The 26,564-nt window shown below is 56.2% G+C and overlaps 4 protein-coding genes across 14 annotated transcripts in view; 1 reads left to right on the top strand and 3 right to left on the bottom strand.

The window, feature by feature from the left end:
• IP6K1 (inositol hexakisphosphate kinase 1) overlaps positions 1 to 4,907 on the bottom strand; it is a 53,338-nt gene extending 48,431 nt beyond the window's left edge. Inside the window, exon 1 of the mRNA XM_088798145.1 lies at positions 4,779 to 4,907. The gene's annotated coding sequence lies outside the window, so the exon portion shown is untranslated. The remainder of the gene's footprint in view (positions 1 to 4,778) is intronic.
• CDHR4 (cadherin related family member 4) lies at positions 1,133 to 10,487 on the bottom strand. Of its 7 annotated transcripts, none has more exons than XM_019723836.3 (19): positions 8,340 to 10,487; positions 7,800 to 7,984; positions 7,516 to 7,678; positions 7,349 to 7,440; positions 6,752 to 6,862; positions 6,015 to 6,121; positions 5,644 to 5,780; positions 5,171 to 5,354; positions 4,924 to 5,077; positions 4,587 to 4,680; positions 4,083 to 4,286; positions 3,863 to 4,002; positions 3,487 to 3,637; positions 3,182 to 3,402; positions 2,805 to 2,947; positions 2,245 to 2,301; positions 2,056 to 2,143; positions 1,809 to 1,839; positions 1,133 to 1,288 (listed from the first exon to the last, which is right to left on the bottom strand). In XM_019723836.3, the coding sequence occupies exons 1-19, from the start codon at positions 8,383 to 8,385 to the stop codon at positions 1,233 to 1,235; spliced, it is 2,364 nt and encodes a 787-aa protein (XP_019579395.2). In that variant the 5' UTR covers positions 8,386 to 10,487; the 3' UTR covers positions 1,133 to 1,232. The 7 variants fall into 7 exon arrangements, 4 of the variants coding, with proteins under 4 accessions (XP_019579395.2, XP_019579397.2, XP_019579393.2 ...); XM_019723838.3 differs by having other exon boundaries at positions 1,809 to 1,836; XR_012489562.2 differs by lacking the exon at positions 2,805 to 2,947.
• Positions 10,488 to 10,817: 330 nt separating this feature from the next.
• Positions 10,818 to 12,794, top strand: INKA1 (inka box actin regulator 1). Of its 2 annotated transcripts, none has more exons than XM_074312322.2 (2): positions 10,818 to 11,036; positions 11,948 to 12,794. In XM_074312322.2, the coding sequence occupies exons 1-2, from the start codon at positions 10,968 to 10,970 to the stop codon at positions 12,746 to 12,748; spliced, it is 870 nt and encodes a 289-aa protein (XP_074168423.1). In that variant the 5' UTR covers positions 10,818 to 10,967; the 3' UTR covers positions 12,749 to 12,794. The 2 variants fall into 2 exon arrangements, with proteins under 2 accessions (XP_074168423.1, XP_019579265.2); XM_019723706.3 differs by having other exon boundaries at positions 10,818 to 11,186.
• A 170-nt stretch (positions 12,795 to 12,964) lies between these two features.
• On the bottom strand, positions 12,965 to 21,794 carry UBA7 (ubiquitin like modifier activating enzyme 7). 4 transcript variants are annotated; one of them, XM_019723824.3, is made up of 24 exons: positions 21,559 to 21,792; positions 21,307 to 21,475; positions 21,077 to 21,211; positions 20,760 to 20,866; positions 20,351 to 20,441; positions 20,128 to 20,263; positions 19,832 to 19,929; positions 19,594 to 19,740; positions 18,972 to 19,154; positions 18,685 to 18,792; positions 18,447 to 18,527; positions 18,214 to 18,369; positions 17,962 to 18,127; positions 17,683 to 17,882; positions 17,520 to 17,584; positions 17,245 to 17,428; positions 17,097 to 17,171; positions 16,709 to 16,880; positions 16,139 to 16,212; positions 15,777 to 15,869; positions 15,493 to 15,684; positions 13,823 to 13,915; positions 13,648 to 13,748; positions 12,965 to 13,180 (listed from the first exon to the last, which is right to left on the bottom strand). In XM_019723824.3, the coding sequence occupies exons 1-24, from the start codon at positions 21,612 to 21,614 to the stop codon at positions 13,051 to 13,053; spliced, it is 3,012 nt and encodes a 1,003-aa protein (XP_019579383.3). In that variant the 5' UTR covers positions 21,615 to 21,792; the 3' UTR covers positions 12,965 to 13,050. The 4 variants fall into 4 exon arrangements, 1 of the variants encoding a protein (XP_019579383.3); XR_016021244.1 differs by lacking the exons at positions 12,965 to 13,180; positions 13,648 to 13,748; positions 13,823 to 13,915 and adding an exon at positions 15,978 to 16,035 and having other exon boundaries at positions 15,665 to 15,684; positions 21,559 to 21,794; XR_016021245.1 differs by lacking the exons at positions 12,965 to 13,180; positions 13,648 to 13,748; positions 13,823 to 13,915 and adding an exon at positions 15,978 to 16,032 and having other exon boundaries at positions 15,665 to 15,684; positions 21,559 to 21,794.
• Between the last annotated feature and the right edge of the window lie 4,770 nt (positions 21,795 to 26,564).

Below are 26,564 nucleotides of genomic sequence, written 5' to 3'. Positions count from 1 at the left end.
CTGCCTCCCAGGCCAACTGTGAGTCCTGGGAGGACTGGTCTCCCATACAGAGCACCTAACCCTGTGCTTGGCTTCAGGGTTAGGAGCCCAGATGCAGTCACACAGTATAGGCCCACATCAAGTGTCAGGACTAGCTAGCTCTGCGACTTTTGAGCTTTGGTTGCCCCATCTGCAAAATGAGGGTAACAGCTAGGCTCCTTAGAGATGAAGATTTAACGAGCCCTTAGGGCAGGGTACATGCTCAGGAAAAGTACGCCTGCAACCACTTCAGTAACAGCATGCTTTCACATTTCTATCCCTGAGGCCAGCTCTAGCACCCTCACTTTATTGGGGTGAAGTGTGTTTTTCCCACAAAAGGCTCTCAGCTTCTTTCCCGACCTGGGACATCATAACTGGCTCAGAAAGGGCGGCCTTCCAGAGCCCTGAGGGGATTTAGGTCCACAGACTTGGCAGAGGGGAGAAGATTGTGAGAACTTGAGGATTCCACAGTAAAGGTAGCCTCCACCAAGCAGCAGGCCCTCTGGGAACGCTGGCAGTATCCTGGGACCTGGGCATGGGAAGTGCTCTAGCACCGAACCCAGCGGAACCTGCCCTCCTGCAAGTTACTGTAGGCCACCTGGCTATATACAACAGCTCAGCTCAGCACAGGAAGGGCTGAGGGCCAAGGAACCAGAAGACACATCAGGAAGAAATGGAAACAGCCTCTCAGAAGAGGGCTACCATTGATTCCTCCACGGCAGTCCATGCCAAGTCTGCACTAACCTTCACCTCAGTGCAAAAGCTCCAGATCCTTCCCAGAAAACCTCCATACACTATTGGCAAACTACTCTAGAGGTTGGTGGGGCCCTCAAATAGCAACAACGTCCTCCTCTCTGTGGAAAAAGGAAGCTCTTGGGCCCTCTCCACCTGCCAGATTAGGTGGTCTCTGAGGGGACAGGCCCCCTTGGTCACTGACAAGACTAACAGCCTCTTACTTCTGCAGAGCAGTAATCACCGTCACTCAGCATGGACAGTGCCTTAAAAATAACCTCACTACTCCCTAGAGTGTTCCCACAAGCTAGGGAGTTTTCCAAGTGAGAGCAAAGAAGCACAGATCTCAGCTTCTCCCACATGTGGGTTACAAGGCTGGGACTTTTTTGTTTGTAATTTTGTTTATTATTGAATCAACTTGAAAATATAGCCCACGATCATGTGAAGGAGAAATTCCCACATAGTGGAGCAGCTTCTTGGCTTCAGAGCCAGCGCCGGGCTCCCGTGCGTGTGTTGAACAGGTATTCTCTGCCTGTACCTGAGCTCAGGTGATCAGGAAAGAGAGACAGCTCTGCTGGCCTCAGCAGAACTGCCTCCCTCCCCTAAGGGTAGGAGAAGATGTCCCAGGACCCTTGTGACGCGCCCCCCGCCCCCCGCCCCCTCTTGATCCAACCTGTCCCCTTTCTCAGCAAACCCTTTGAGGTCTGGCTCAAGTGCACAAGAAGCACCCTTGGTTCCCCAAAACTGGACACCAGCCCCCCTGAGCCCAGTGCCAGACCACTCTGCCATAATTCACTGGTGCAAATGGAATATCTGGGGGCCTCTCCCCTCACCACCTTCCCCCCCTTTCACCGTGGGGAGAAACCAGACCAGCTCTGAGTCATTTCCTGGTCCTACAGGTGTTTGATAAACATTGGCTGAAAAGTGAGTGGGAGTGAGAGCTGACTCCACTCAGGGAAAGAGTAGATGGTGGATGCCTGGGGGTAGGAGACACGGAAATGGGGGAGGGAGAGAAAGTGGGCCCAGGTGGAGAATGGGTTGGGAAGAAAGGAACTCACGGGAGTCCTGTGCGCTGCCATCAAAATGCTGCTGAGGGGAAGAATGAGAGGGTGCAATGAATTGAACCCCATCCACAGGGAGCAGGTAGAGGCCTACTCCCAAAGGGATCAGGAGCCCACTTGCCTCCTCCCTCCTGATGGTGCTGGCATGGGCACTTCCACAGGGGTAGCTATCCATGAGGAAGAGGGCAGACTTGGTAGGGAAGTACTCAGTGCCCACACACCACAGGATGGTGGATTGACATACCAGGTTCATGACGCTGCTGGGTGCCTGGGGTATCTCTGTCCTCGGCGCCTCCATGAACCCTTCAATGGACCCCTCAGTTCCTTGAATACTGGGGCAAAGTAGGAGCAGGAGTACAGGATAAGGCTCTAGGCCCCAGCCCGAATTTAAGAGATGGACTCCCAGGCATAGAGGTATGCAGAGAAGGCTGACCTGTTTAGCAGCAGAGCCTGGGCTGGTTTGCTTGGTGCTGGTAGCACCTGGGCCAACCTAAAATGCCAGGAGAAGCGACCAAGCATGAGAGCAGCAGGCCTGCTGTCTCCAGGAACCAGCACCATTCATCTACCCTTTATATTGGGGATAGCCAATGTCTGTGTGCAGTGTCCATACTGTTACCCCCACCTTCTCCTGGGTTCAGTCCTGTGCCCACAAGAAACTCAGAGTCTTAGGAGCAGATCCGGTTTCAAATGGAGATCAGGGGTCAAGAATAGGATAAATGCCCGATGCATGAAACACTCAGAGTCTCAAGCCCTGGGCCTTATCCACACCCATCCCATTCCAAGCCTGGGCTCTGCCAATGATGGAGACAGCTTCCTTCCTGTGTCTCTCGGCCTCTAACCTCACAAGCTCTGGTGGCAGGGCAGCCCTCCTTAATATTTTTGTCTGCTCATCACCATGGGTATTTTTATCAGCTCTTGGCTGAAACCACCTCTCACATACGGGGTCCATTACTGGGCTGGGGGAGGCAGGGGACACAGGGATAAGAACCCTACCCCCGGAGCAGTCTGCTGAGGAGCCAGCCCAGAGCCAAGAGGAGAAGGGCACTGGTCACTGTCAGCACCACCACAAACCAGGGCTCAGGCTGCCAGAAAGCCTCCGTGTCTGTCACAAGCAGGGGTGTCATCACTGAAGGCACCTGAAATAGGAGCCACAGCCTCACCCCTGCCCTGCCAAACACCTGATCATCCAGCTTTCAATCCCCTCCAATGGCTGGGCCACCCAACACCCCAAATTTGCTCTCCTGTATTGCTCTTTACACTCAATGTTTCCCCCTGGAATGCCTTTCCCCATCGTCCACCTGGAAAATCGTGTCTCCTCACCCTCCAAGATTATCTCTCCCCACCCCTCAACGGCCCAAGGACCCCCTTACTGTGGTTCTGTGTGTGCTGGTGGCCACTGTGCTGGCCCTCCAGGGAACTAGATGTACGATGACGGTAGCTGTGGTGCTGAGGTGGGGGGTGGAGGGACCTGCGTCAGCCACACGGATCAATAGCTCATACGTATGAGGCTGCTCTGGCCAAGGGGGCCCCAACAGGAGGTCGTCGTGCACCAGCACAGCTCCTTGCAGGCTGAATCGGCTCTGACTATTCCCTGAAAGCAGAGTGGTGGAAGAAGGGGGGCGCTGCTGGCCTTGCCTGCACTTCTCTTACCGCCTGGTGGCCCCATGACCCTCACCTCCTATGATGCCGTAGGAGAAGGCCAGGCGCTGTGGCTCCTGAGGGACACGACATGACACCTTGGTCACTTCCATGCTACGGCCCAGGGAAGTGTGGACTGTGAGTTCTTGAAATGGGGGCTCACACTCGGGGGGATGGTCATTCACATCCTGGAGGAAGGTAGCCAGGTCACCCACTCCCCAAAACCCCAGGCCAACCCCTCAGCTTCCTCCCACCACAGCTAGCGCCTAGGTGTCAGGCAACAGGCTCCAAAGCTTTCCACGTGAGGCCCTACCCCCTCCAGCCAACCAATGGAGGAAACTGAGGCACAGAGTGGAAAATCAGAATGCCAGAGGGAGAGGAGAGCTTTTTCCCAGGCCTCAGGGCCCAATTACCTCAACCTCAATGGTAATGGTGCAGGAGCCTGAGAGGTGGCGGGTGGGGTCCTGGTCCTGGCTGTGGTCAGTCACCAGGACTGTGAGCCTGTACAACCTCTGCTGCTCGTAGTCCAAAGGCCCCAGGAGGTGAACCTCCCCTAGAAGGGGTGGCCACAGCCTCAGCCTGCAGAGTCCACTCTGGGTCGACCCCTCCATCCCAGCCCTAGGGTGGAAGTACCGCTGAGACGGTCCACAGCAAAGGTGCCAGCGCCTCCAGAGGTGTAGTACTCAATGCAGTCGTGTGGGTAATCCATGTCCGTGCCCACCACAGAGCCCAGCAGGGTGCAGGGCCCCGCATCTTCCCGAACCCGGAATGTGCGTGGGACACAGGCTGGGGAGAACTCGTTGACAGGTGTCACCATCACCAGTACTGGCACCTCAGCTGGAGGCCATTAGGTAGTCAAGGAACTGGCCTGGGGTACCCAGCCCTGCCCTGGGGGTCTGAGGAGGGAGACATGTCCCTGCCCTGGGGGAGAGGGTCTGGAGGAAGGTAGGGCAATATCCCTCCCCTGCTGGGGGTGGTCTAGGAGAGGAGAGATATGCCCCACCCTAGGGCTCTGAAATGGAGACAGCCCTGCCCTACCGGTTTCTGAAGGACAAGAGATGCCCCTGTCCTGAGGATGGGGAGAGGGGTACAGAACAGCCCTATCCTGAATGTCCAGGCCTGGGTATGGTCACTCACTGGTCATCCGGGGCTGCCCACCATCGAGCACCAGGACGGAGGCTGTGTGCTGAAAGCAGCCCCCACGAGTGTCACAGTCCAGTGTGCCATTCACCTGGCCACAGGGTCCAGAGAGTAAGGCCCAGCCTCAGCCTGGGAGAGCTTTGAACCACACTGGGCTGCCTCAAGCCAGGGCATGCACAGATAGCTTACCCGGACCCCGTTTTCTGCACTGCCAAGCAGGTAGGCTCCACCACCACTCCTTCACCCCCATGGTCTCAGCTCCCATAGACTCTTGGCCCATCCCCCCATCCCCTCCCAAGCACCCTGCACGTGGGTCTGGGGGGGGGGGGGTCACCTCCAGGACCGTGTCGTTGAGACGGAGGCTGGCTGGGCCAGGAGGACTGTGGAATCGCAGCTGGTAGTCGAGGGTTGAGCCAGGACAGTCCGGGTCAACGCAAGTAAAGGTGCTCAGCACGGTACCTACAGGCGCGGTCTCGGGGATTTGAGTCCTGCGAGCAGAGCGCCGGCGGCAGGGTGAGTCGGGGCCCGGCCGCGAGCCGTCAGTCCTCCCAATGGTCAAGGTAAGGCTCGGGTGTACTCACATCAGCAGCGCGGGGAGGCAGCGCGGGGTCCAGCGGTTGACCGGCCGCACGGTCACAGTGAGATCGAGCTCAACGCTGGCCCACGGCCGGAGCCGCTCAAAGGCCCTCACCTGCAGCGCAGTGACCGCCGAGCCTGCGGCGGGCGCCAGCTCCAGGGGCGCCGTGGTCCGGATAACGCCGTCCGCTGGGAGGCGTGAGAGGGTGGGGGACGCAGAGTTCGGCTCCGCCTTCAGCTCAGTCGGGTTCCCACCCGCCTACCCGAACCGCTGTGGGGGGAGGGCGCTGAGCCTGGCTGGCCCCCCGTATCACCTCCGCCAAAGCGGCTCTGTAACTCCCGCCCAGCCCTCAAACGCGACCTCGACCCATTTTCTGCCGCGGCTCCAGCCTCGTTTCTCAGGATAGCGAGAAGGTAGCGCAGGTCACCTCTGAACCAGCCTCAGAGGCATCCTCGTACCCCACTCCACACCCCTCACCGCGTCCGATGGAGAAGAGCCGGCAAGGCACCGGAGAGAGGATTTCGTAGCGCACGTCGAAGCCCCGAGCCTGGACCTGAACCACCTTAGTCCCAGGGACCACGTCCTCCGGAATGGTGATATTCTGTTCCTGCTCCCTGAACGAAAAGGGGGCCACTGGCTCCTGCTGGGTCCCGTGTCCCCCTGCCCCGCCCCACCCCCCACACACGCCCCACCCCGCCCGGTCCTCAGGCCTCCCCCCGGGACTTCCCTCAGACTTGGGCTACCTGGGACGCTCCAGCAGCCCCACCTTAACCTACTTCTACTTCCCTGGGGCTAGGCCCTGCCTCCTTCTGTACCCAGTACACTGTCCCAGGGTACAGAAGCCTTACAGGAAGGACACCTGGCTGGAGGAGGGAGCAGGCAAAACTTTCACCATCAGCATCCCTCCGCAGCTTTGGTTTTGTCCAAAGGTCACCAGGATCTGAAGCTGGAAGACCTGTGGTGGCACAAAACAGGAAGGGAACCACGTGCACGTCAGTCTACCTGTATGTCTATGCTCAGTCTTCCCTTCAAGTAGACAGCCCCCTCAGGACCTCCACAAGGAGCCCCAGCGCTTGCTCACTCCTCCCCAAGACCTGTCACTCTGCTAACAGGTATTCCTTTGAGTCCCCTTCTTTTGGGCCACAAATCCTTCTATTAGGATGCAAACAGCCCCCAAAAGAGTGATATCAGAGTCATTCACAATATGATTTATCATCTTCGAGTGGCTAAGAGCCAGGTACTAAGACATGGAAGTTTTAAAGAAGGAACTTCCCTCCTTCAGTCTGCACTAGACACTTTACCCAGAACTTTCTCTTCCTGTGTGCCTGCTCTGAACTCTCTCTATTTAAGGCACCGTGAGCTCCCAAAACCAGGGATCTCTCTTCTTTCTGGAACTCCAGAGCCCACCACAGAACCAGACCAAGGTGGGAGGACAGTCAGAATGGGGCAGCAGGTGCAGGTATGGGCTGTGTCTGGGAGAGGCAGCATAATGGAGGAGGCCACAGAGGCCAAGAACAAGCAAAACTCCAGGAGGTGGTGGCTCTGCCCAATCCGTGGATATACCCAGGTCCCAAGTTATGCTCACCTTTTGAGCCTGGCCTTTGAGGCCCTGGGGTGGTGCCTGCAGCCAACCCTGCCCATTGATGGAGAAAGGTCCAGGGAAATATGGAGGATCCTGGGCACTGGTGATGCTCATCTGACAGGACAGAGATGCTAGAGGCCCCAGCCCCAGCCCCCAGTGCCCCAAGCATCCCTGTCAAAATCTCCAACAGTCCAGCAGGTACCTTCCCACACCCAACTATACCATACCCCACCACTGACACTTACCCTAGCCTGGGGTCCCCGGGCCCCGATCCTCAATCCTTTCTGCTTTTAAACCATTTCTTTTGTTTTTTAAACTACATTTACTTTTTGGATTACAAAAGTGATACAGAATTTTCATGGAGAATTCAATACACACAGAAGAACTTGAAAGAACTCAGCCCCTAAGAGTTTCCTGTAAGAAAGCCATGGTCACTGGGGGATGGGAGCCCTCAGTGGCTATCTCCAAGAACATGGATCATGCAGAGTCTCAGCAGTACATTAAAGTGTCCCTCTGCAGCCTGCGCTGGCCAGGCAGGGGCTGGGCTTGGTTTCCCTGTGCCCCCCCACTCTGCCCCCACTGCTCATGTGCTGGGCTCACCTGGGCTCCCTGGAGTTCCAGGCCTGGGAGCAGCAGAGTGTACAGCCGGGCCCCAGGTGTGACTGTTTCCGGCACCTGAATGATTTCCCCAGCTGGCCAGAGGGAAGGTCAGGGAGGCTCTGTTCAGGCCATGCCTGCCCACCCACTGCCTGCTGCCCTGGGCTCACCTGGGCTGGCAAATCGGCCAGCACACTGAATATGGCCAGCGTCCCACTGCACATCCACAGAGAGTGGTCCCTCCATCACATAGTTGCCACATGTGAACTGCAGCTGCAGCTCATAATGGTTCACTGCCAGGGCATCCAACCTGGCCGAGCTGCTCAAGGTCACCTGTAGCAGGTGGGCAGTGATATGGGGCCTAGGCTCTCCCTTGCCCATACCACCCCTGGCTTTGTGAATTTAGGGTCTGCGCTTGTCTCTCCATGGTTCCCAGCTGTGCCCATGACCCTACCTTGCCAACATAGATCCCCTGCCACCTGGTCAAGCTGGGTGGGTTGAAGAAGGTGGTGTGTGGTTGCACACGGAGCAACTTCAGGGTAGGTGTGTGAGAAGAGCAGTTAAAAGAGAAAAACTGAAGGACGGTGCCAGGTCCCTGGCTATCAAAGACATTTATGAACCCGGGCAGGCAGTAGAGGTCTATGAGGAAGAGACAATAAGGCTGGAGGCCACCCAAGCTCATGGAACCACACGAAATAGCATAGTCCTGCCCTTCTGCCAGAGTCTAGCCACATCTTGGGACCAAACAGACAAAGCCCTTCCTTGTCCCCCATATCCAACAGTGGGTCAGCTCATTTCACAGACTGGGAGTGAGGATTTGGTCAAGGAAGCAGCCAAGAAAATGAGGGTCAGGGGTTCAGATCTTTGCCCTTTCCTGGTTCCCCACCCCCCAGCCCCTGCCCTCCATGGTAGATTATCTGATGAGGGTCAGGACTCCACTCCTCTGTGGAGGAGAGAGGTAAAACCTGGGGTTCCCCACCCACCAGCTCCTCACCAGAGACGACCAGGGCAAGAAGAAGTACGAGGGGCCTGAGTACCATAGTGTCCTAAAGAGAGAGAATAGAGGAGACTCTGGAAGGCCAGCCGTGTTTGTCAGGCCCGCCCAGTTGCCAGGTGGGTTGTCAAACACACTGGGTAGGCAGGACTCCTGGGCCTCCCAGACTGCGGTCCCACCCAGTCCTGGTGACTGAGCTCTAGATTACAGACAAGCGTCCAGAGGCCCCATTTTTTCCACTGCTCCCAATGAATTTCCCCACTCATTACCAAAACCTGAAGGAGATGTGGGAAAAGAATCAGCTTCAGACGAGGAAACCGAGGCTCAGGGAAGTCTTGGCCATGCAGTCCTTGGAGACAGAGCAAGACAGTACCCAGGAAAATTGGGCCCAGGCCCTGGGACCCCACAGAATCTGAACTCCAGCTGCACCCCCCACCCCGGCCCACTGTTAGAACATTATCTGCCTACAAAATCTGAGCCCAATAATCAATAAAATCTCTCAAAAGTTGTTTACCTTCATCAAGCAAAAGGAATCCTTGGTGATAGAAACCAAATAGTAGTTATTTTAGGTGATATCAATTGTAAGGGGCACAAGTGGCCTCCTGGAGAGGCTAGGGATATCCTATGTTTTGATATCTGTGATAGCTGCCCAAGTGTCTACAGATGTTAACGTTTATTGAGCTGTACCTTTGAGAAGCATCCATTCATTGTATGTATGTTGTACGTCAGTTTTTAAAAAGCTGTCTACATTTGCTCTCTCCAGTTCTTTACCTCTCTCTCCTACTCACTACAATCAAGCTTGTCCCTCTTTTCATGAAACTGCCCTTGTCAGGATCCACAGAGATCTGCAGACTACAGAATTCAATAGTTCATTCTCCACGCTCACCTCCTTGGCAGCATTTGACACTTGTTCCCCGTGGCTCCTTAAGTGCCCACACTCTCTATTACCTCCCACCTCTCTGGCTGCTCCTGCTTAGCTCCTTTGCTGGTTCTGCTTCATCTTCCTTACCCCCACCCAGCAGGGTGTTCCAGGGCTCAATCCAGACTACGGTCCAGTCTAAACTCACCTCTCCCGTCACATCCAGGCATGTGGCCTTAAGTACCATTCACTCCTCCTGCCTCCCAGATATAAAGCTTCAGTGCTGATCTCTCTCCCAAACTCCAGAGACACACACCCAGAGGCACAAACTCCAGAGGCACACACACCTTGCATCTTCTCTTGGAGGTCTGACAGGCATCTCAAGGGTCACATGTCCACAAATGATCATTTGATTTTCCTCCCCAAACCCATTTTTCTACAATCTTTCCTGATTCAGTTCATCCAACTAGATGTTCAGGCCAGAAATCTAGGAGTCATGCTTGATGCTCTCTTTCCCTACTCATATTCACGCATCAGCAAGGCTTGTTTTTATCTCCAAAACATACCCCAAAGTGACCCCCTTCTGTGCACCAGCCCCACCCAGGCCCAGGCCCTACCCTCCCTTGATGGATGAGGGCAGGAGTCTCCACCTTGATTACAGAGTGGTTCTCCCAAAGTAGCTGGGATTATCTAAACAGGAGCCAGCCCAGGTTATCCCTGCTCAACAGCCCTCAATGCTCCCCATCACACCAAGAACAAAACCCCAGACGTATTCCTTTCTAAAGCTGCTAGGCTTCTGGTTTTGCTGACTTCTTCGCTTCTGCAACGCCTACAATCAGAGACCCCATGGACCTCTTTACGTTAAGCCCTGTCCTGCTCCTGGACTCTCAGGACCTTTAACGGGCTGATCCCTCTGCCTAGAATGCCCCTTCTTGATCTCCCCATGATGGCTCATCCAGATCCCATACGGAATGCCACCTCCTCTAAGAGCCCTCTCTTCCAAGCTAGCTGGTCGCCCTCATTCCCTGGTGTTTTTCTGTCTACTGACTCGTCCATCTCCAGTGAGACAGCATCCTTGAACCTAGCCTGCAATCATGGAGCGCCTCAGGGAGCAGGCTCTGACCATTCCCGCCAGAGAGCGCCGCCCTAACCCGCTGCACGCACTCTCAGTCTGCACGTAGTGCCAGGCGGAGAGGATGCGGGTGTTGCCGCAGGAATCACGGCTAACCGCGCGCTCCCCACTAGAGGGCGGCCCGGCCCAGCTTCGCCCAGACGCCGGGCGGAGAGGGTGCTGGCTCGGCCTTGGCTGAGTCCCCTGCCCCGTGCTGCCGCGACGTCCCGCGCTCCCAGAGTCCTCCCATCACTTCCAGGGATTGTCCAGGCCCGCTCCAGGAGCGGATCCAGTGGGTCTGGCCCAGAGTGGGCCACTACACTGCCGGCCCGATGACTGGGGGTGCTCTGCCAGTTCCCCATGGGCACAGCCGGGGTCCCTGCGGGAGGGACCGCAGTTCTATCCTAGGAAAAATGCGAAAGCTGAGGCTACCGCGAGGAAGAGACTTGTTCTGGGTCACGCAGCGAGCCCGGAGTCAGTTCAACCGCCCAGGGCATCCGGGAGTCTAGGGTGGAACTGCCTCCAGCCTTCCTAGAGCTGGAGCTTAGTGGGTAGTGGGCGTGGGGATCGCCCACCCAGCCGGGCCCGAGGGGCGGGGCCACTTCACCCCGCCCGGGCCCCATTGGCTGCGGCTCCAGGGGCGGGGCGCGGCTGCCAGATGTTGGGGCGGCGGCGGAGGCGGCGGCGGGACCTACGGAGAGCGAGGAGCCACGGAACCAGGCAGAGGGTGAGGGCGCCGCTGGCCGGCCCGCCCGGCCCTCTCCGCACCGCTCCAGCTAGAGTTAGCAGAGGAACTGGCGGGGCTGGCGGGAGCTCCGGCACCGGCATGCACTGCACTAGGCTTGACAGCTTCCTGGGCCAGCTCCGCTGGGAACTGGTGAGGCTTGGGAGCGGTGTGACTTGTAAGGACACGTGTGGTGGGGTGCTCGGCTGCGGTCCGGCCCGAACGACACGCGAGTGGGGGGGCCGTCCGGAGTGCTCTTCCAAGGCGGGATGGGGGCGGGGCGGCACAGATGGCCCAGATGGCCCGCGTCGGGTTTCGGACGGTTGGGAGTTGCAGGGGGCATCAAGTAACAACCGCCCAGCTGGCCGTGCTGCCGGGGCAGCGAAGGGAGCTGGGGTGCGGGGGTGGGGGAGAGAAACTTCTCGGGTGGAACGGTGGACTTCAAGGGACTAAAGAGGTGCTGGCGCTGCTGTGGATGCCTCCTATCCCAGGCTGGCCTGTACCTCCTTCCTCTATCCCCCAACTGGAAAATGCTTTATCCTGCTCAGAAAGACGCTGTGGGCTTTGGGGAGCTGAATCTCTCAAGAGGCCCGGGATGGCCCCCTCCCCCAGCCCTGAGCAGGACCTACTTCCCGATGCAGGCCCGCAACCCTGCCTCCCGCCCTGGTGGCGGGTGCCGACTTGCCTGGCTCTGCGTGCTGCAGCCTGCCGGACTGCCACCAGGTCGACTTGTGGGAGCCACACGAGCTTCGTGTGCCAGCACCCCCATGCCCTGTGCCCACTAGAGGCCTTGCTGCCCAGGCCTGCAGGCCTGTCCAGCCCTCCTGGGCCTTCAGTTCCAGGATTGGCCTGGCCAGGCAGGGGCAGGGATGACAAGCACACCCCTCTGACTTCTGCCCTCTCTTCTTCCACAGCTGTGTGGCCGGGACACAGGGTCACCCCCAATGCCTGGCCCCCTTCAGCCACCCCCCAAACCTGGCCCAGGTGTCCGGCTCAGCCACCGGCTCAGGCCCTCAGATACCTTGGAAGAGGACTCCGTCTGCTGTGTGGAGGAAGAGGAGGAAGAAGGTGTGATGACAGGAGACAGGGGTGGAGCTTTAGGAAGCCCCAAAGAGCATGCCCTGGACTGGGACTCGGGCTTCTCTGAGGTATCAGGCAGCACTTGGAGAGAGGAGGAGCTCCCCGTATTGCGGCATCCAGCACCCCCAGTATGGCGCCCCCACAGACAGCGCCTCTCAGCCAGTGGCATCCCCCTATCCAGCGGGACCCCAGTGACCAGTGCACCACCTGCTCAGCGACCACGGCCCAAGTCCACCCCAGATGCCTGCCTGGAGCACTGGCGGGGGCTGGAAACTGAGGACTGGACAGCAGCCCTGCTAAGCAGAGGTCGCAGTCGCCAGCCCCTGGTTCTGGGGGACAATTGCTTTGCTGACTTGGTGCACAACTGGATGGAGCTGCCTGAGGCAGCAGGTGAGGGAGACGATGGGGGTGGGCCCCGTGCCCGTGCTCGCCCCCCCCAGTTCCTGCTTGGCCTCTCTGAGCAGCTGCGGCGCCAGCTGGCCAGGGCCCGCCGGGCAGCTATGGCAGGAAAGCGACTGTCATGCCCACCTCGCCCGGAACCCGAACTGCCTGCAGATGTATCACGCTTTGCAGCCCTCATGAGCTGCCGCAGCCGCCAGCCCATCATCTGCAATGATGTTGTCAGCTACCTCTGACCCTGCCCTCCAGCCTGGGACAATAAAGACCTTTCTCTGCACTGTCCTGGTTCTGTATGCCTGAGTCTCCTGGAGGCAGCCCTAGGCCTGCAAGGCACAGCCCAGGCAGGTTAATCTAAAGAGCCTTTTCCCTCCCTCCAGGGGTCCCTGTGTACCCTTGTCACAGCCCATGTGCATCACTGCCCTGTGTTTCATCACCCTTCCTCTCCACTTAACGCCTTTCTTCAATAAGCATTTATTGGGCGCCTACTGTGGGCTCAGGATGCAGGGCTTGACAGTGCTGTGGTAGGGTTGCTGCCTTGTCACAGCTCATAGTGCACGGGTGGGAAGGCAGTGTCGTCGTCCTCACCTTCACAGCTGAGCTCCAGTACCAGCACCCGCTGCCCAGGCTCAGGCTCCCAGCCTGCCACCTGTGACACCAGTTCCGTCACCCTGGAGGGGAGAGGAGGGGAAGGGGTTGGGGGAGTCTGGGTAGGTGAGCAGTGCCAGTCAGAGAGTGCCCTGGCATCGGCTAGAAGGTGCTGATACGCCATAAGGAGCCTGAGTCAGGAGCAGGAGCAGCTCAAGACAGGAAACATCTGAAACTATTTTCGGAGCGGCTGGCAGAGCAGGCAGGAGGCAGGAAGCTGTGAGTCCCCTGGGAGTGGGCTATGAAAGGGGGCTGAGCTGGGTGTGGAGGAGCTGCTGGGGCTGGCCAAGCAGGCAGCTCCTAGAGGCCCCTCCTCAGGCTCTGGGCCCTTACCCCACCCCCAGCCCATTTGCTGGCTCCATTTGGCAAAAGAAAGCTTCAGGGAGGTGTGAGGGGCCCAAATGGGGTTGGAAAGAGGAAAGGCTTTGTGTTCCCCACTTCGAAGTCCAGGGACAGAACAAGGCCTGGCTAAAGCCAGGTGTGAGCTCACCTGAGGGGCAGGCGCTGGGCCTGCTTTTCAGACGACCATCCTACCGAGTAGAGCAGGGCAGTACCTTGCAGCAGCATCTTCACCTTCAACCCATATTGTTCCTAGAGAGAGAGAGGTCAGGGGACAGCTGGGCCAGGTTGGGCCAGGCCTGGGGATAGGGAGGAACAGGGCAAACCTGGAGATAGGCCAGGAGTGACTTCAGGGTCCTCTCTGGCTGCTCAGCAGTCACCTTCAGGCGGTCCCAACAGGTCCACTTCAGGTCCTGGAACTGTGGTGGGGGGAGGGGGAGAGGAGTGAGAAGCTTCCCACATACACTCCGTACCCCTATCCCAGTTACCAGAGCTGACGGCCACTTTCCTAGAGAAGGAGCTGGACTAGAGGCAGGAAGCAGAAGCCAAGGGGTGGGGGTGGAAGGTGGGATCTGAGCCCAGAGTCTCAGCACCCTCCCCGCCCCATCCTGGGGCCAGCACAGGAAATGGGGCTGTGGGGCCCCCACACAGGGAAACAAGCAATCCATCACACTAGCTGGTTGTGTGTGGGGGGTGGGGGGGTGGTGCTTCCTGAGGAAGCAGGAGCAGGGCTGCTGAAGTCTCTGATAAAGCAGCTTATTCCTCAAATGCAAGGCTGGGCGCTGGGGAATGGGGGGGCATCCTGTCCCCTTGTCCCGAACTGCCAGGCTTTGCACTACTCATGGGCGCACAGGGGCAAGGAAGACAGTGACCACTGAGGCCCCACTGGCCCAGAGACCCCAGCAGGGACACAGCCCACAAAGGCCTCCTCTTCCTATCCCCTCTTTCCTTCCCTATTTCAAGAGTCTTGGGGTTCTGGTGCCTGGAACTGAGGGCAGAAGGGTGGCAGGTAGCCAGGGACCAGCACAGGTGACCCTGCCCACCCCCCAGAAAATACAGTGGGGTCAAACAGAGGCAAGACCTGAGGTGAGATGGGGGACCTCCCCTCCCCCTCCACCATGGACAAAGGCAGCTTGTGTGTTAACTAGAGGCAGGGCCCCTCACAAAGGGGCTCTGTGTGCTGTGCCCTGAGGGACCCCAGGGCTACTCAGCAAAAACCCAGTGCTGGCCCATGACCTCTCCCCTTCTCCCCTCACCCCTGGTGAGAACATTCTCTCCATCCCCTCTCCTGTGCCCCAAGGAAATACCAACTACTTCAGAGCCTGGGCACAGCCAGGGCCATTCCCAGCCCTGTGCTTGAAGGAACACCGCACACAAGCCCAGGAACACCCACACGTGTACTCACATGGGCACCTATGAGAGCCCTGCACTCCCATCTGGTACCCAGATGTACAAGCACGGAAGTTCCCTCCATGCTCTCATGCCACAGGGCCAGGGATGGCCAGACCCTGGCACACTCACACCTGTGACACGAACACACACATCCCCACAGGGCTGCAGACCCCACACCCGTGGCAGCAGGGAGCTCAGTGCCCTTTAACTCAGCTAATGGGGCAGGGCAGGGTCCCCAGGCCATGCAGGCGGAAGTTAGGCTCTGTTTGGGGCTAGGGCCCTAGTCCCCCCTCCCCACTGCCTCCCCCTCAGGGGCACTCTTGGGAAGGAGGGGCTATGGGGATGTCTGGCTCCATAATGAGTTAAAGCTGCAGCTCCCCCAGACAGGGCAGCAGAGGGATGGGGGTGGGGGTGGCTGACGGCTGCTTCCTGTGTCTGACAGGTCCCAGCCTGGCTTCACAGCAGCAGGAAGGGGGCTGAAGGGAGTCTTAAGGACTCCCCCAGTCCGTGTTTTGGTTCCTTCGAGCTAGAAGCCAGAGCAGGGCCTGTTTGGGTAGGCACAGGGAACACCCAGGCTCGGTAAGGGTGGATGTCAAGGGCTCACCGTCCTGATGGCTGGAGCTCCAGGGATCCAGCGGCTGACGTAGTTTTCAGCCAGGTGCAGACGGCTGTGACGAAAGGCCCTGAGGGGCCGTGGCTTGCCCACCACCTTATACAGCTCCAGGCCCACCAGGCCCGCCACAGCCGCTGTAGTGGTGGCAATGGCTGGGATAATCTGACCCACGATTTGCTTGCTCTGCCAAGGACAGGAGATTTGGTCTGAGCCCAGGGTGTAGGGTTAGGGTTTGGCACCCACCTCTAGGCAGAAGCCCCAAGGGGCAGGGTCACCTGGGCGCGGCTGGCCGGTGGGATTCCATAGTTCTGAGCTCTCAGGCTGGCCGCTGCTGCCACAAAGTCCACATGGAAGTTGCTGTCATCATCCTGTGAGGCCCAAGTCACAATAGCGTTAACACTGCCCCGTGTCCCTCACCACGGCCGACTGTGTGCCACTGCACCAGTCTTCTCATAATTCTCTTCGGTGGCACTCACATCTCCCCACTTATTGGATAAGGAAGGAGGCTGAAGGTGAACTGCTTCTGGGGTCCTGCTGGGAGAATTCAGGCCAACGGGTTCCAAAGCTCCCCTCTTAGCTCTTGACCTTCCCTGACAACCTCCCCAGCCCAGCCCTGCACCCCCACTTGGGCTCCTACCTTCTCAAACCTCAGGGGCTGCAGGGGAGGGCCCTCGCTCCAGACTTCACACAGTCTCCGTACCTGCTCAGGGCCTGTCAGGGGCGGGGGATTGGGGCAGTCCTTAGCCCCTTCTTCTGCACTCCTCCTGGAGCCTAGGGCCTCTTACCAAGCAAGCCTATGGCTTCTACCACTTTCAGGAAGACCTCTGATTCATGCTATCATCTCTCCCCCAGCAGCCCCAGCCCACCCCTCCTTGTGCGTGCGTGCGTGCGTGCGTGTGTGTGTCTGCACATACTTGTGCATACTATGTGACTCTGTCCTCACCTGGGAGTCATAGCTAAGTGCTCCCTAAGGCCCAACGGTTTGTGCTTTTTTGCTGAAAATCTGCCAAGGAAACAGTGGGGTAGGCAGCAGGGAGAGGGCCTACTGAGGGACCAGAGGATGAGAGAGAAGCATGGGCAGAGGACCTGAGAGGTAATGAGTTTGCTGCAGGGCCCTCAGGCCCCCTCCCTCTTCCTTCTATGGCACAGGCTGAGGGCAGGGTCAGGCTTGGGTGGCAACATGGGCGGTCAGGGCCAGGGACCTCACCAAGTTCAGCAGAAACCAGGTCACTAGGAAAGATGGAAGCCAGGCGCTGGGGGTCAGGCAGTGGCAGCAACTTCAGCATTTCCCTAAGTGCAGGCTGGTCCCGTGAGCCAGGCAGCCCATGCATCTGGGCATATAGGTTAGCCGCTGCCAGCACGTAGCGGAAGTGCACATCCTGTAGCCAGACCAAAAGCAGGGGCAGATACATGGGTGTGAGCGAGCATGCAAGCGTGTGCGGGATGGGGCGGGGGGGCACTGCCCATTTGTGGATCTGTTTGAATGCCCGCCTCTGTCTCTCAGCATCTATGCATTTCTGCAGAATGCAGAGGTGCCCATTTCTGCTCTCAGGGACCACAGTCCCATCTCGGAGCTCCCAAGAGACCGCACTTACTTGACTGGAGTCAAACTCCAAGGGCTGAGGACACAGTTTGGAATCTGCCCAGAAAAGTCTTCCATCCTTAAGCACCTAGGGAAATGGAGGCTGTTGGGCTTAGTCTGGTCCTCCTGAGCCCTCAGCCTCCTGACCCTTATCTACCCACTTTATCAGGTGGGAAACGCCTGAGCAGCTGCTTGATGCTATAATGGAAGCACAGCTGCCACTGGCCAAGCGCCCACACCACACAGTCTTGCCAGGTCTGTGGACGCTCTCTCAGGACACCCAGTACCACCTGCAGCAGGGTCAGCATCTGTGGCCCCTCTGTGTCTGCCAGAGAAGTAGGGGTCCTGTGGACAGGATAGGAAGCTTGAGGCTAAGCCCTGAAGACACTGGTGCTACAGGCCATGGACTCCCATCCACCACTGTTGGTGGCCTTACCGCTGGTGGCGGTTAATGGTCTCAGCAGACAGATGGAAGAGCCCTTCAAACTCATCCTGGGCCCACTGTTGGGGAGGGGAAAACCATAAGGTGTCAGGTGGGGAACAGGTCTGCAGCCGAGAACTGAGGAGGGGGTATAGGGGGTCTCTGGGGTGCTTCCCACCTGCAAGGTGTGCTCAACTTTGGTGGGGAAGTGCCGCACGGTGCAAACAGGGTAGGAGATGTCCTCAGAAGCTATAGCCAAGGCGGAGTAGCCCTCAGTCACGTGTGGTATGAACACTGAAGCACTGCCCTGGGTGCCCTGCGTGCCCGCCTCCAGCAGTGGCTTCAGATAGTGGATGCAGCGAGTAGCCACATAGTGCCCTGACAAGGGGGCAGAGAATCAGAAGTGGGGCTCCCATGGCCTTGGACAAGGGCCTGAGTTCCAAGGTCGAGCACTCACGGGCCTCGAAAGTGTCCACGGCGGCAACAACACCATCCACACGGGAGAAGAAGTTGTCGCTGTAGATGTGCTCTGTGGTGGGATCCAGAGGGCAGGTGAGCGGGGTTATCTGCAAGTCTGAGTTGAGGCGGTGAGCGGCCTCTGCAGCCACCTCTGCCTTGGGACTCTAAGAAGAAAGCAGGAAGATGCTGGGGGGCAGGGGGCATTGGAGGAGCACAGCCCAGATGTGGGGTGGGAGGGGCAGGCACTCACATCAACGTCATCAAGCCTGAAGAGGAACTGACGGCTGAGGTTGGAGCGCTCCACGTGGTCCATGTCAGCTACCGTCACGCCACAGCTGCTCCCGGCCCCCAGGCCCACGAGGGCGAAGCCTTTGAGCAGCTCACAGCCGATAGCACCAGCACCCACCTGTCAGCAGGTACAGCCTTAGCCAGAGCGTCTGGCTTGGCCCTACCACACACTCCCAGCCTCACCACACCGCTCACCAGGAGGTAGTGCTGGCAGCTCAGCTTCTCCTGAAAACCAGCCCCAAATACCGCGATTTGCCCGTCGTAGCGGCAGCCTCTCTAGGGGACACAGACGCAGGTCAGTGTTGGGCCCTGGCCTGTGCCGCATGTCCCTCTTACACTGCGTTTTCCAGGTCAGCACCTCGGGACGCGTCCTCCTATTTCTCCCCTAGTGCTGGATTTGGGTAAGGCATATACCCCTACCCCAGGTTCTCACCGGTGAGCAGTCCTCGGGATTGGGAAGGGGCTCCCCATCTTCTGGGAGGCACTCAAGGGCATCAAAGTACAGCCACTGGTCCAGGGGCATGAACTTCCTGCAGACAGCCTAAAGGCCAACACTTTAGCCTAGGGACCCCTGCCACGTCTTAACCCCTCAGATCTGGGCTGGGGGCTGCACCTAGAGTGGTGAAGCCCCCAGGGCCGCTGTCTTGTGTTGGGTACCCTCTGGCATGCACACTGACCTCCACACCCTTCCAGCCCCACCCTGTCTGTGCCTGTGCCCACCTTTAGCACTTCCTGGGCGGCCACTGCGCCCAGCATGGCTGCCATGGGGCTTAAGCTACCAGCACTACTCAGGGCGAATGTCCGCACGAGAGCCTCATCCAGTGGCTCTTCCAATGGCTCTCCATCTGTCCTCCTCAGTGGGTCTAGGTCCTGGGCCAGGCTCACCACCCTATCTGCATCGGCCTGTGGGGTAGAACTCCATGGGCACAGCAGCCCCAGCCTGAACTCCACTTCCCACTCAAATCCTTCAGGCAGCCACCCACCCTGTTCCACAGAAAGGGAAGCTAAAAGCCTGAGTGTGGAGCAGACAGGGGCCCGGACACCAGACTGTGCAGCCCCAGCAGAGGACTCCCAGAGCCAGACAATGGCCCTGGAGGCTTCACCAACATGGACGCAGGTTCTAACCTGGGGTTAGAAGGTAGCAGGGGTCCCCAGGCTTTATGCCTGACACTTTCAGGGCCCCAGTCTCCAGTCTGGAGATAGTGTTTATTGTTTCCTTTATATGAGTGGGAAACTGCCTCTGGGAGTCAAAGTTGGATCCGTGAGATAATCCTTGTTGCCTCCTGGCAGCTGAGACTCCAATGAGACAGAGGCTGGGGGGAAAGGCAACAGGGCCACTCACGGGATCCCAGGGCTTGGGTGGGCGGCCAGTGAGGTGCTGGAACGTGTGCAGTGCACGGAAGGCCTGATGCAGGCAGTGGGCACGGTGAACCTCCTGGGAACTCGGGGCCACCACACGAGGCTGGAGCAGGGCTGTATCCAGGGGCTTCTGCAGAGGGCACCAGGCTCAGGGACAGGTCCAGAACAAGGGGGCCCCTCAAGGCTCCTAAGTCCCCCACCTCCGATGCACTTGCACTCACATGGCTCACAGTCTTGGGTTTCTTGACCTCAGTGACAACCCCGCCACACCAATAACAGGAGAAATTTGTTGTGTCCCCAATCTCCAAGGTCCCATCCTCTGGGAGAGATCCAGCCTAGTTAGCGTGACCCCTGAACCTGAGTAGGTCCCCACACCCCATCCTGTCTTGCATCTTTGTCCTCAATCTTGCCCCACTCTGAGGAAGGCAAAGGGAGAACCTATCCCCAAGGAGAAGCCTGTGTCTGCTCCCAGTGGGGGCTTGGGTGCTGAGCCTGGATTGGAGTGAGGTTGGCTCACCCTGCACGCGGATGGGCCGGGGAGCACAGCCGTTGAGCTCGACCATGCCCTCAATGCCAGAGAAAGTCACCAAATCCCCATCATGGAATTGGTGGTTTTTAGCCTCTTTTCTCAGAGTGAGAATGCCCGGGGAGCCCTGGAGAAGAAGTGGCTTGGCTCAGCGTGCCCGTACGTCTTCCACAGGCTCTGGCAGCCCCTCCTTGGCCCACACCTTAGTGCTCACCTGGGAGATGTGCTGGATGGCAGCTGTCAGGGGTTCTGCCTCTGTGGGGTCCTGCACAGTGAAGTTTTCCCCAAAGTCACAGAACAGCTGCCTGTGGGGGGGGGGTAGGGCTCACTGGGGTGGCTCCAGGGTTAACCACCGAGATGGTGGTGAAGGATGGGAGACACTAGAGCAAGCCCAGAGGGCCAGAATCAGGCTTGGGAGCTGGAGTTTGAGCTTGCTACAGGAACAGGTCTGGAGGCTGGGCGGAGGAAGCAGAGGGGTGGGACTTGAGGCCAGAATCAGGAAGGGATGCTGAGATAGGCCTAGGGCTAGGTGCAGAGGCACTTTTGCAAGCCTGGAGCTGGGGAAAGCACTGGGACCCGTTGCTGTCTGTGATGTGGCAGGCTAGGCAGGCAGTCTCACTCACCCCACGAGGCCCCGGGTGTCGGCCACCAGAAAGCAGACTCCGTGCTTACGGCATAAGGTGCCCACCTTCAGCTGCTCCTCTAGGTCCGAGGCAGTCAGCACCACCACCTACGTGGACCTCATGATCAGCAGGGCCAGCCCACCCTGCAGCTAGGGCTGGAGGAGGAGCTACGGTCTGGAGGAGGAGCTACGGGCTAGAGGAAGAGCTACGGGCTGGAGGAGGAGCTACGGGCTAGAGGAGGAGCTACGGGCTAGAGGAGGAGCTACGGGCTAGAGGAGGAGACTGAGCAGGCCTGGGGGGTCGGGCTGGGAGCGGACCTGGAAGCCCAGCAGCAGGTCCTCGGTAATGTCGCCTGTGTGGACGCAGACTCGGACGGCTCCGTTGAGCTTGGCCACATGTTCCAGAGATGCCTCGGCCCTGCTCTTTCCCAAGTCCTGCTCCGAGAGGAAGAACTAGAGAGAAACCCAGTTCGGTTTGAGCAAGGAGATGTCTCTTGGGCCCTAACCCCACCCTAGTCTGAGAGCCCATAGTCCCCCAGGATCCTCACCTGGGCAGCCAGGTCAGACCAGCAGGTGGGGTGGGGATCATGCAGAGTGAGGCTGCCCACACCCATCAGGACCAGGTTTTTGGCCACCTCGGCCCCCAGACCCCGAAGGCCTGACAGCAGGACTGTAGCCTCCTGTAGCCTCTGCATGGCCGGCAAACCCAGCACATACCTATGAATGGGAAGTAAGGGGACAGGCAATTGGAGATCAGAGATCAGAAGGCCACCCCACGCCCCTCCCCACTCGGGCCTCACAGCTGCCGTGAGTAGAGCTCCTCATCCAGCAACTTGGAGGTCTCTTGGACATCCATCCTGAGGCGTGGGGCTGGACAATAGGCTGCAGCGCCTATAGATGGGGTCTCTGTGGGAGGCGGTGGCAGCAGAGGCCAGTGCCCAGCTGTGGCTAGGCACTGAGGCCACGGGAGTGAAAGACGCTGCTGGTCACAGCTTTCTTCCTGGCTCCTCTGTCATTTCAAGGAAAGCAAAAGTGAAAGTGAAACTGGACTCCGATCTGGTCCCCGGGCTGCCTCCAGCTGAACTGTCTGCACAGCTTAGCCTGGCAAAGATGAATTCTGGCAGGCCTAGGGCACAGGCAAGGTGGGAGTTCTACTTGGCCTCTGGGAGAGCAGGAAGGGGGCTGCCCCCTCCTTGGGAGGGACCCATGTGGGCTGGATGCAATGGTCTCCTGTGGCTCTCTCGATGTCCCAAACCTCAAGCCCCTGTCCCCTTCAGGTGGCCCTGCCTGAATGGGCTTCCTGCCCAAAGAGTAGTGGTGGCAATTCCCTTGTCCTGAGGACTTGCCTGGCCTGCTGTCCACCACACAGAGGCTTAGAGACCCGAGACATCAGAGCCAGTCCCAGCCCGAAAGCTGTGGGAGCTTATGAGGTTATGTTGTCCCACCCCCAGGGCCCAAACCATACACCTGGGTGGAGCCTGGCATCTTGGAGTACCTGCTGGGCCCGGAGCTATCTCCTCAGAGGATATCTCCCTGCCCACAGCTGCCAGACCAGGACAGATAGCAGGAGGGCAGTCCTAGGAGGCCAGTCAGGGATGAGGCCCAGGATTCAAAGAGGGAGGTCCGTCTCTGAGGTCCCACCTGAGTGTGGAGGCATGGGGCAGCCAGGATCGCTTGTGTCCTTATTTTTCCTTTACACTTTATTTAAAAATAATTATAGACTCAGGAAGTTGCAAAAATAGTGCAGAGAGCTATTGGAGGGTGGCGGTGGAGTCTGTAAAGCTGCCCCAGCAGCCGGAGCTGTTGTATTCCCCCCTGTTCTACTTCCCATTGTAACCAATAAAGGCCGCTCGTATTGTCCAAAAAAAAAAAAAAAAAGAAGTAAGTATAGAAAGGTCTTGTGTAACCTTCACCCACAGATGTGTCATTTTGCCTTCTTAAGAACTTGGGACCAGTTCTTTGGAGGATGGACCACAGCTCCCCCACAAAACTTCACAATAGCTAAACCAGGTACAGTCGTAAGTTCTTTTTAAAAATTGAGATAAAATTCATAGAACATTAAAATACCCAAAGTGTGGCATTTAGTGTATTCACAACGTTGTGCAAGCACCATCTCTCCCTAGTTTCAAAACGTTTTTTAACCCACTGAAGAACATCCTTACCACATTAAATCATCATTCCACCCCCACCCCAACCCCCTGGCAAGCACTTATATGATCTGCCTCTAGAGATTTACCTATTCTGGGTATTTCATATAAAAGGAATCATACAAAGTGTGACCTTTGGTATCTGCTTTTTTTCACTCAGCATAATGTTTTTGAGGCTCATCTACTTTTTTTTTGTTTATTGGGGAATATTGGGGAATAGTGTGTTTCTCCAGGCCCATCAGCTCCAAGTCGTTGTCCTTCCATCTAGTTGTGGAGGGCGCAGCTCACTGGCCCATGTGGGAATCAAACCAGCAACCCTGTTGTTCAGAGCTCACACTCTAACCAACTGAGCCATCGGCCGCCCCATTTTGGGAGTTTTTTAAATACTTATGTGATTCCATTCCAAGTTATCTATTCAGATTTTGTATTTCTTTCTTTCTTTCTTTTTTTTTTTTTTTAAGATTTTATTGGGGAAGGGGCACAGGACTTTATCGGGGAACAGTGTGTACTTCCAGGACTTTTTTCCAAGTCAAGTTGTTGTCCTTTCAATCTCAGTTGTGGAGGGTGCTGTTCAGCTTCAAGTTGTTGTTCTTTCAGTCTTAGTTGTGGAGGGCACAGCTCAGCTCCAGGTCGTTACTGTTGCTAGTTGCAGGGGGCACAGCCCACCATCCCTTGGGGGAGTCGAACCAGCAACCTTGTGGTTGAGAGAATGCGCTCCAACCAACTGAGCATCTGGGAGGCAGCTCAGCTCAAGGTGCCGTGTTCAATCTTAGTTGCAGGGGGCGCTGCCCACCATCCCTTGTGGGACTCGTGGAGTTGAACTGGCAACCTTGTGGTTGAGAGCCCGCTGGCCCATGTGGGAATCGAACCGGCAGCCTTCAGAGTTAGGAGCATGGAGCTCTAACCACCTGAGCCACCGGGCCGGCCCTGTATTTCTTCTTGAGTCAGTTTTGCTAGTTTCTAAAGTTTCTAGAAATGTGTCCATTTCAATTAGGTTATCCAATGTGTTGGTATACAACTATTCATAATAATCCCTTATAATCCTTTTCATTTCTGTAAAATTTGTAGAAATGTCCCCACTTTCATTTCTGATTTTGATAATTTGAGTCTTCCTTTTTTCTTAGTCAATTTATCTAAAAGTTTGTCAATTTTGTTGATCTTTTCAAAGAACCAGCTTTTGGTTTTGTTGATTTTCTCAGGATTCTGACACCAGTTCTAATGTGTGTATTTATTCCAGACCACCAAGCAATTATCCAACACCAGCTGGGTGTCCTACGATTCAACCCCTATATCTACCTGGAGCTAGCATCAGATGCTACAGGTTAAGTGCTAGTCCTACAAGATTGCCCTCCTCCCCCAGCTTCCGATGCCAATCACAAGTCCAGATTGTCACTTGTGCTACTTACTGACTGGCTATAGATTAGAGGTTCCCACAACCCCCTCTTCGGGTTCCATTCATTTACTAGAGCAGCTCACAGAACTCAGGAAAACATCTTGCTTACTAGATCTCTGGTTTATTATAAAAAGATATAACTCAGAACAGCCAGATGGAAGAGATGCACGGGATGGGAAGGGGCATGGAGCTTCCATGCTCTCTGGGCATGCCACTCTCCCACCAGCTCCACGTGTTCACCAACCCAGTCACTCTCTGAACCGTGTCCTTTTGGGTTGTTAAGGAGGCTTCATGACTAGGCATGATTGATCAAAGCATTGGCCACTGATGACTAAAGTCAATCTCCAGAGCCTCTCACCTTCCAGAAGGTGTGAGAGGGATGGTGGGACTGAAGTTTCAGCCCTCTAGTAACAAGGTTGGCTCCACTAGCAACCAGCCCTTATCCTTAGGTGCTTTCCAAAAGTCACCTAAGTGACACAACAAAAGACACCTTTATCAGTCTCACGACAGGAAATTCAAGGGTTTTAGGAGCTCTGTGCCAGGACAAAGACCTATAATACATTTATTATAAATCACAAGCTCACATTTTTCTATTTAATTTATATCTAGTCTAATCTTTATTATCTCCTTCCTTCTGCTAGCTTTGGGTTTAGTTTGCTCTGCTTTTTCTAATTCCTTAAGGTGTACAATTGGGGTTATTTAGATTTTTTTAAATGTAGGTGTTTATAGCTATAAATATCCCCTTCAGTACAACTTTTGCTGCATCCTGTAAATTTTGATATGTTGTTCTCATTTTCAATCATCTCAAGGTAGTTCCTACTTTCCCTTGTGTTTTCTTCTTTGACCCATTGATTAAGGGTGTTGTTTGAAAGTCATGTCAGGGAAGACGGCAGAATAGAAAACTCCAGAAATCCGCCCCTCCACTGAAACAACTGAGCTAGCTGAAACTGTCTGAAGAAACTATTTTGGAAATTTGGAGTCTGTGGAAATTTGGAGAGACTGATGAAGAGGCTGGTACATTTCAGTAAACTTCAGTGAATTTCTACTTTTCTCATAACTGCTACTTTCCATAGTCCCATGTCAGGGAGCCAAGAAGATGGAAAGTTTCCATAGACCCCCTCACACCTCACATATAGTTTCCCCTATTAAAGGACATCTTAGTTACTCCCAATTTTTTGGCAATTATAAACAAAACTATTATAAACATTCATGTGCAGAGTTTTGTGTGGACACACATTTTTAACTCATTTGAGTAAATACCCAGGAGCACAATTGCTGGGTTATGATAAAACTGTTTAGTTTTGTAAGCAACTGCCAAAATGTACTATTTTGCATTCCCACCAGCAATGAATGAGAATTCCTGTCGCTCCATATCCTTGCCAGCATTCAGTGTTGTCAGTGCTCTGGATTTTAGCCATTTTAATAGGTGTGTAGTGGTATCTCATTGTTTTCATTTAGACTTCCCTGATTACATTATTTTGAACGTTTTTTCATATGCTTCTTTGACATCTGTATATCTCCTTTGGTGAGGTGTGTGTTCAGACTTTTGCCCATTTTTTAAATTGAGTTGTTTGTCTGACTTATTTCACTTAGCTGTCCTAAGTCCTTAGCCTATAATGCTGACTCGTTAGGTCCCCACAACTGGGAAGTTGGTGCTGTTGCCCCATTTTAAAGAAGATGAGGCACAGAGAGGTTAGGTAATTTGCCTAAGATCACTCAGCTAGTAAGGAGGGAGCTATTAGCCGGTCACTGCACCCCTAACTTGATACTGCATCTCCCCTCACTACACTTGCTTGGCTCCAGGCAGCACCAGAGGGGTCCACCTCTCATAACCAAGAGCATCACACCATCCCTGTGAAGCCCCACACTCCTCCAGACCTGCTGGAGAGCAGCTGGCCGCTCTCAGCCTGAAGCATTCACTTACCTTCTCATTCCTTGCCATTGCTCAGCCCTGCAGAAACACGTGAACTCCCATTCAGTTGTGAGAGGGGGAAGTTTAGGGGGCCTCACCCAAGCTAGGGGTCAAGAAGAGAAGTCTTCTAAGTACTGTTGAAGCTAAGACCCAAAGGCTAGCAATTTGGCTGACAGAGTTGAGAGGTACGGAAGGGGGGGTGTCACTGGTTATTTGCTGAGCTTGCTGTGAGTTCCCTATGTGACTAGACCTCAGTTTACCCATTTGCTTTCCTGCTTATAGCCTTTAGGCTGTGCCTAGGTTAGAGTCTGTGGACAAAGATACAGTGATTTCACTCTTGCTAGAGTTTCCCTG

The sequence above is a fragment of the Rhinolophus sinicus genome, chromosome 5, assembly GCF_057876585.1.
Source record: "Rhinolophus sinicus isolate RSI-liver-muscle chromosome 5, RSI-T2T, whole genome shotgun sequence".
Taxonomy (NCBI): domain Eukaryota; kingdom Metazoa; phylum Chordata; class Mammalia; order Chiroptera; family Rhinolophidae; genus Rhinolophus; species Rhinolophus sinicus.
This window is presented reverse-complemented; position numbering and strand designations above follow the sequence as displayed.

Excerpts from the sequence above, each read along its gene's own strand:
- CDHR4 (XM_019723834.3), bottom strand. The coding sequence starts at position 8,385 with ATGGTACTCAGGCCCCTCGTACTTCTTCTTGCCCTGGTCGTCTCTG. Across the intron at positions 5,355-5,643 it reads GCTCTTCTCCATCGGACGCG|CGGACGGCGTTATCCGGACC; the intron begins GTGAGGGGTGTG and ends CACGCCTCCCAG. Across the intron at positions 3,638-3,862 it reads CCATTACCATTGAGGTTGAG|GATGTGAATGACCATCCCCC; the intron begins GTAATTGGGCCC and ends ACCTTCCTCCAG.
- INKA1 (XM_019723706.3), top strand. The coding sequence starts at position 10,968 with ATGTTGGGGCGGCGGCGGAGGCGGCGGCGGGACCTACGGAGAGCGAGG. Across the intron at positions 11,187-11,947 it reads GCCAGCTCCGCTGGGAACTG|CTGTGTGGCCGGGACACAGG; the intron begins GTGAGGCTTGGG and ends CTTCTTCCACAG.
- UBA7 (XM_019723824.3), bottom strand. The coding sequence starts at position 21,614 with ATGGATGTCCAAGAGACCTCCAAGTTGCTGGATGAGGAGCTCTACTCA. Across the intron at positions 20,867-21,076 it reads ACCTGCTGCTGGGCTTCCAG|GTGGTGGTGCTGACTGCCTC; the intron begins GTCCGCTCCCAG and ends AGGTCCACGTAG. Across the intron at positions 18,528-18,684 it reads ATCCCGAGGACTGCTCACCG|AGAGGCTGCCGCTACGACGG; the intron begins GTGAGAACCTGG and ends TGTGTCCCCTAG.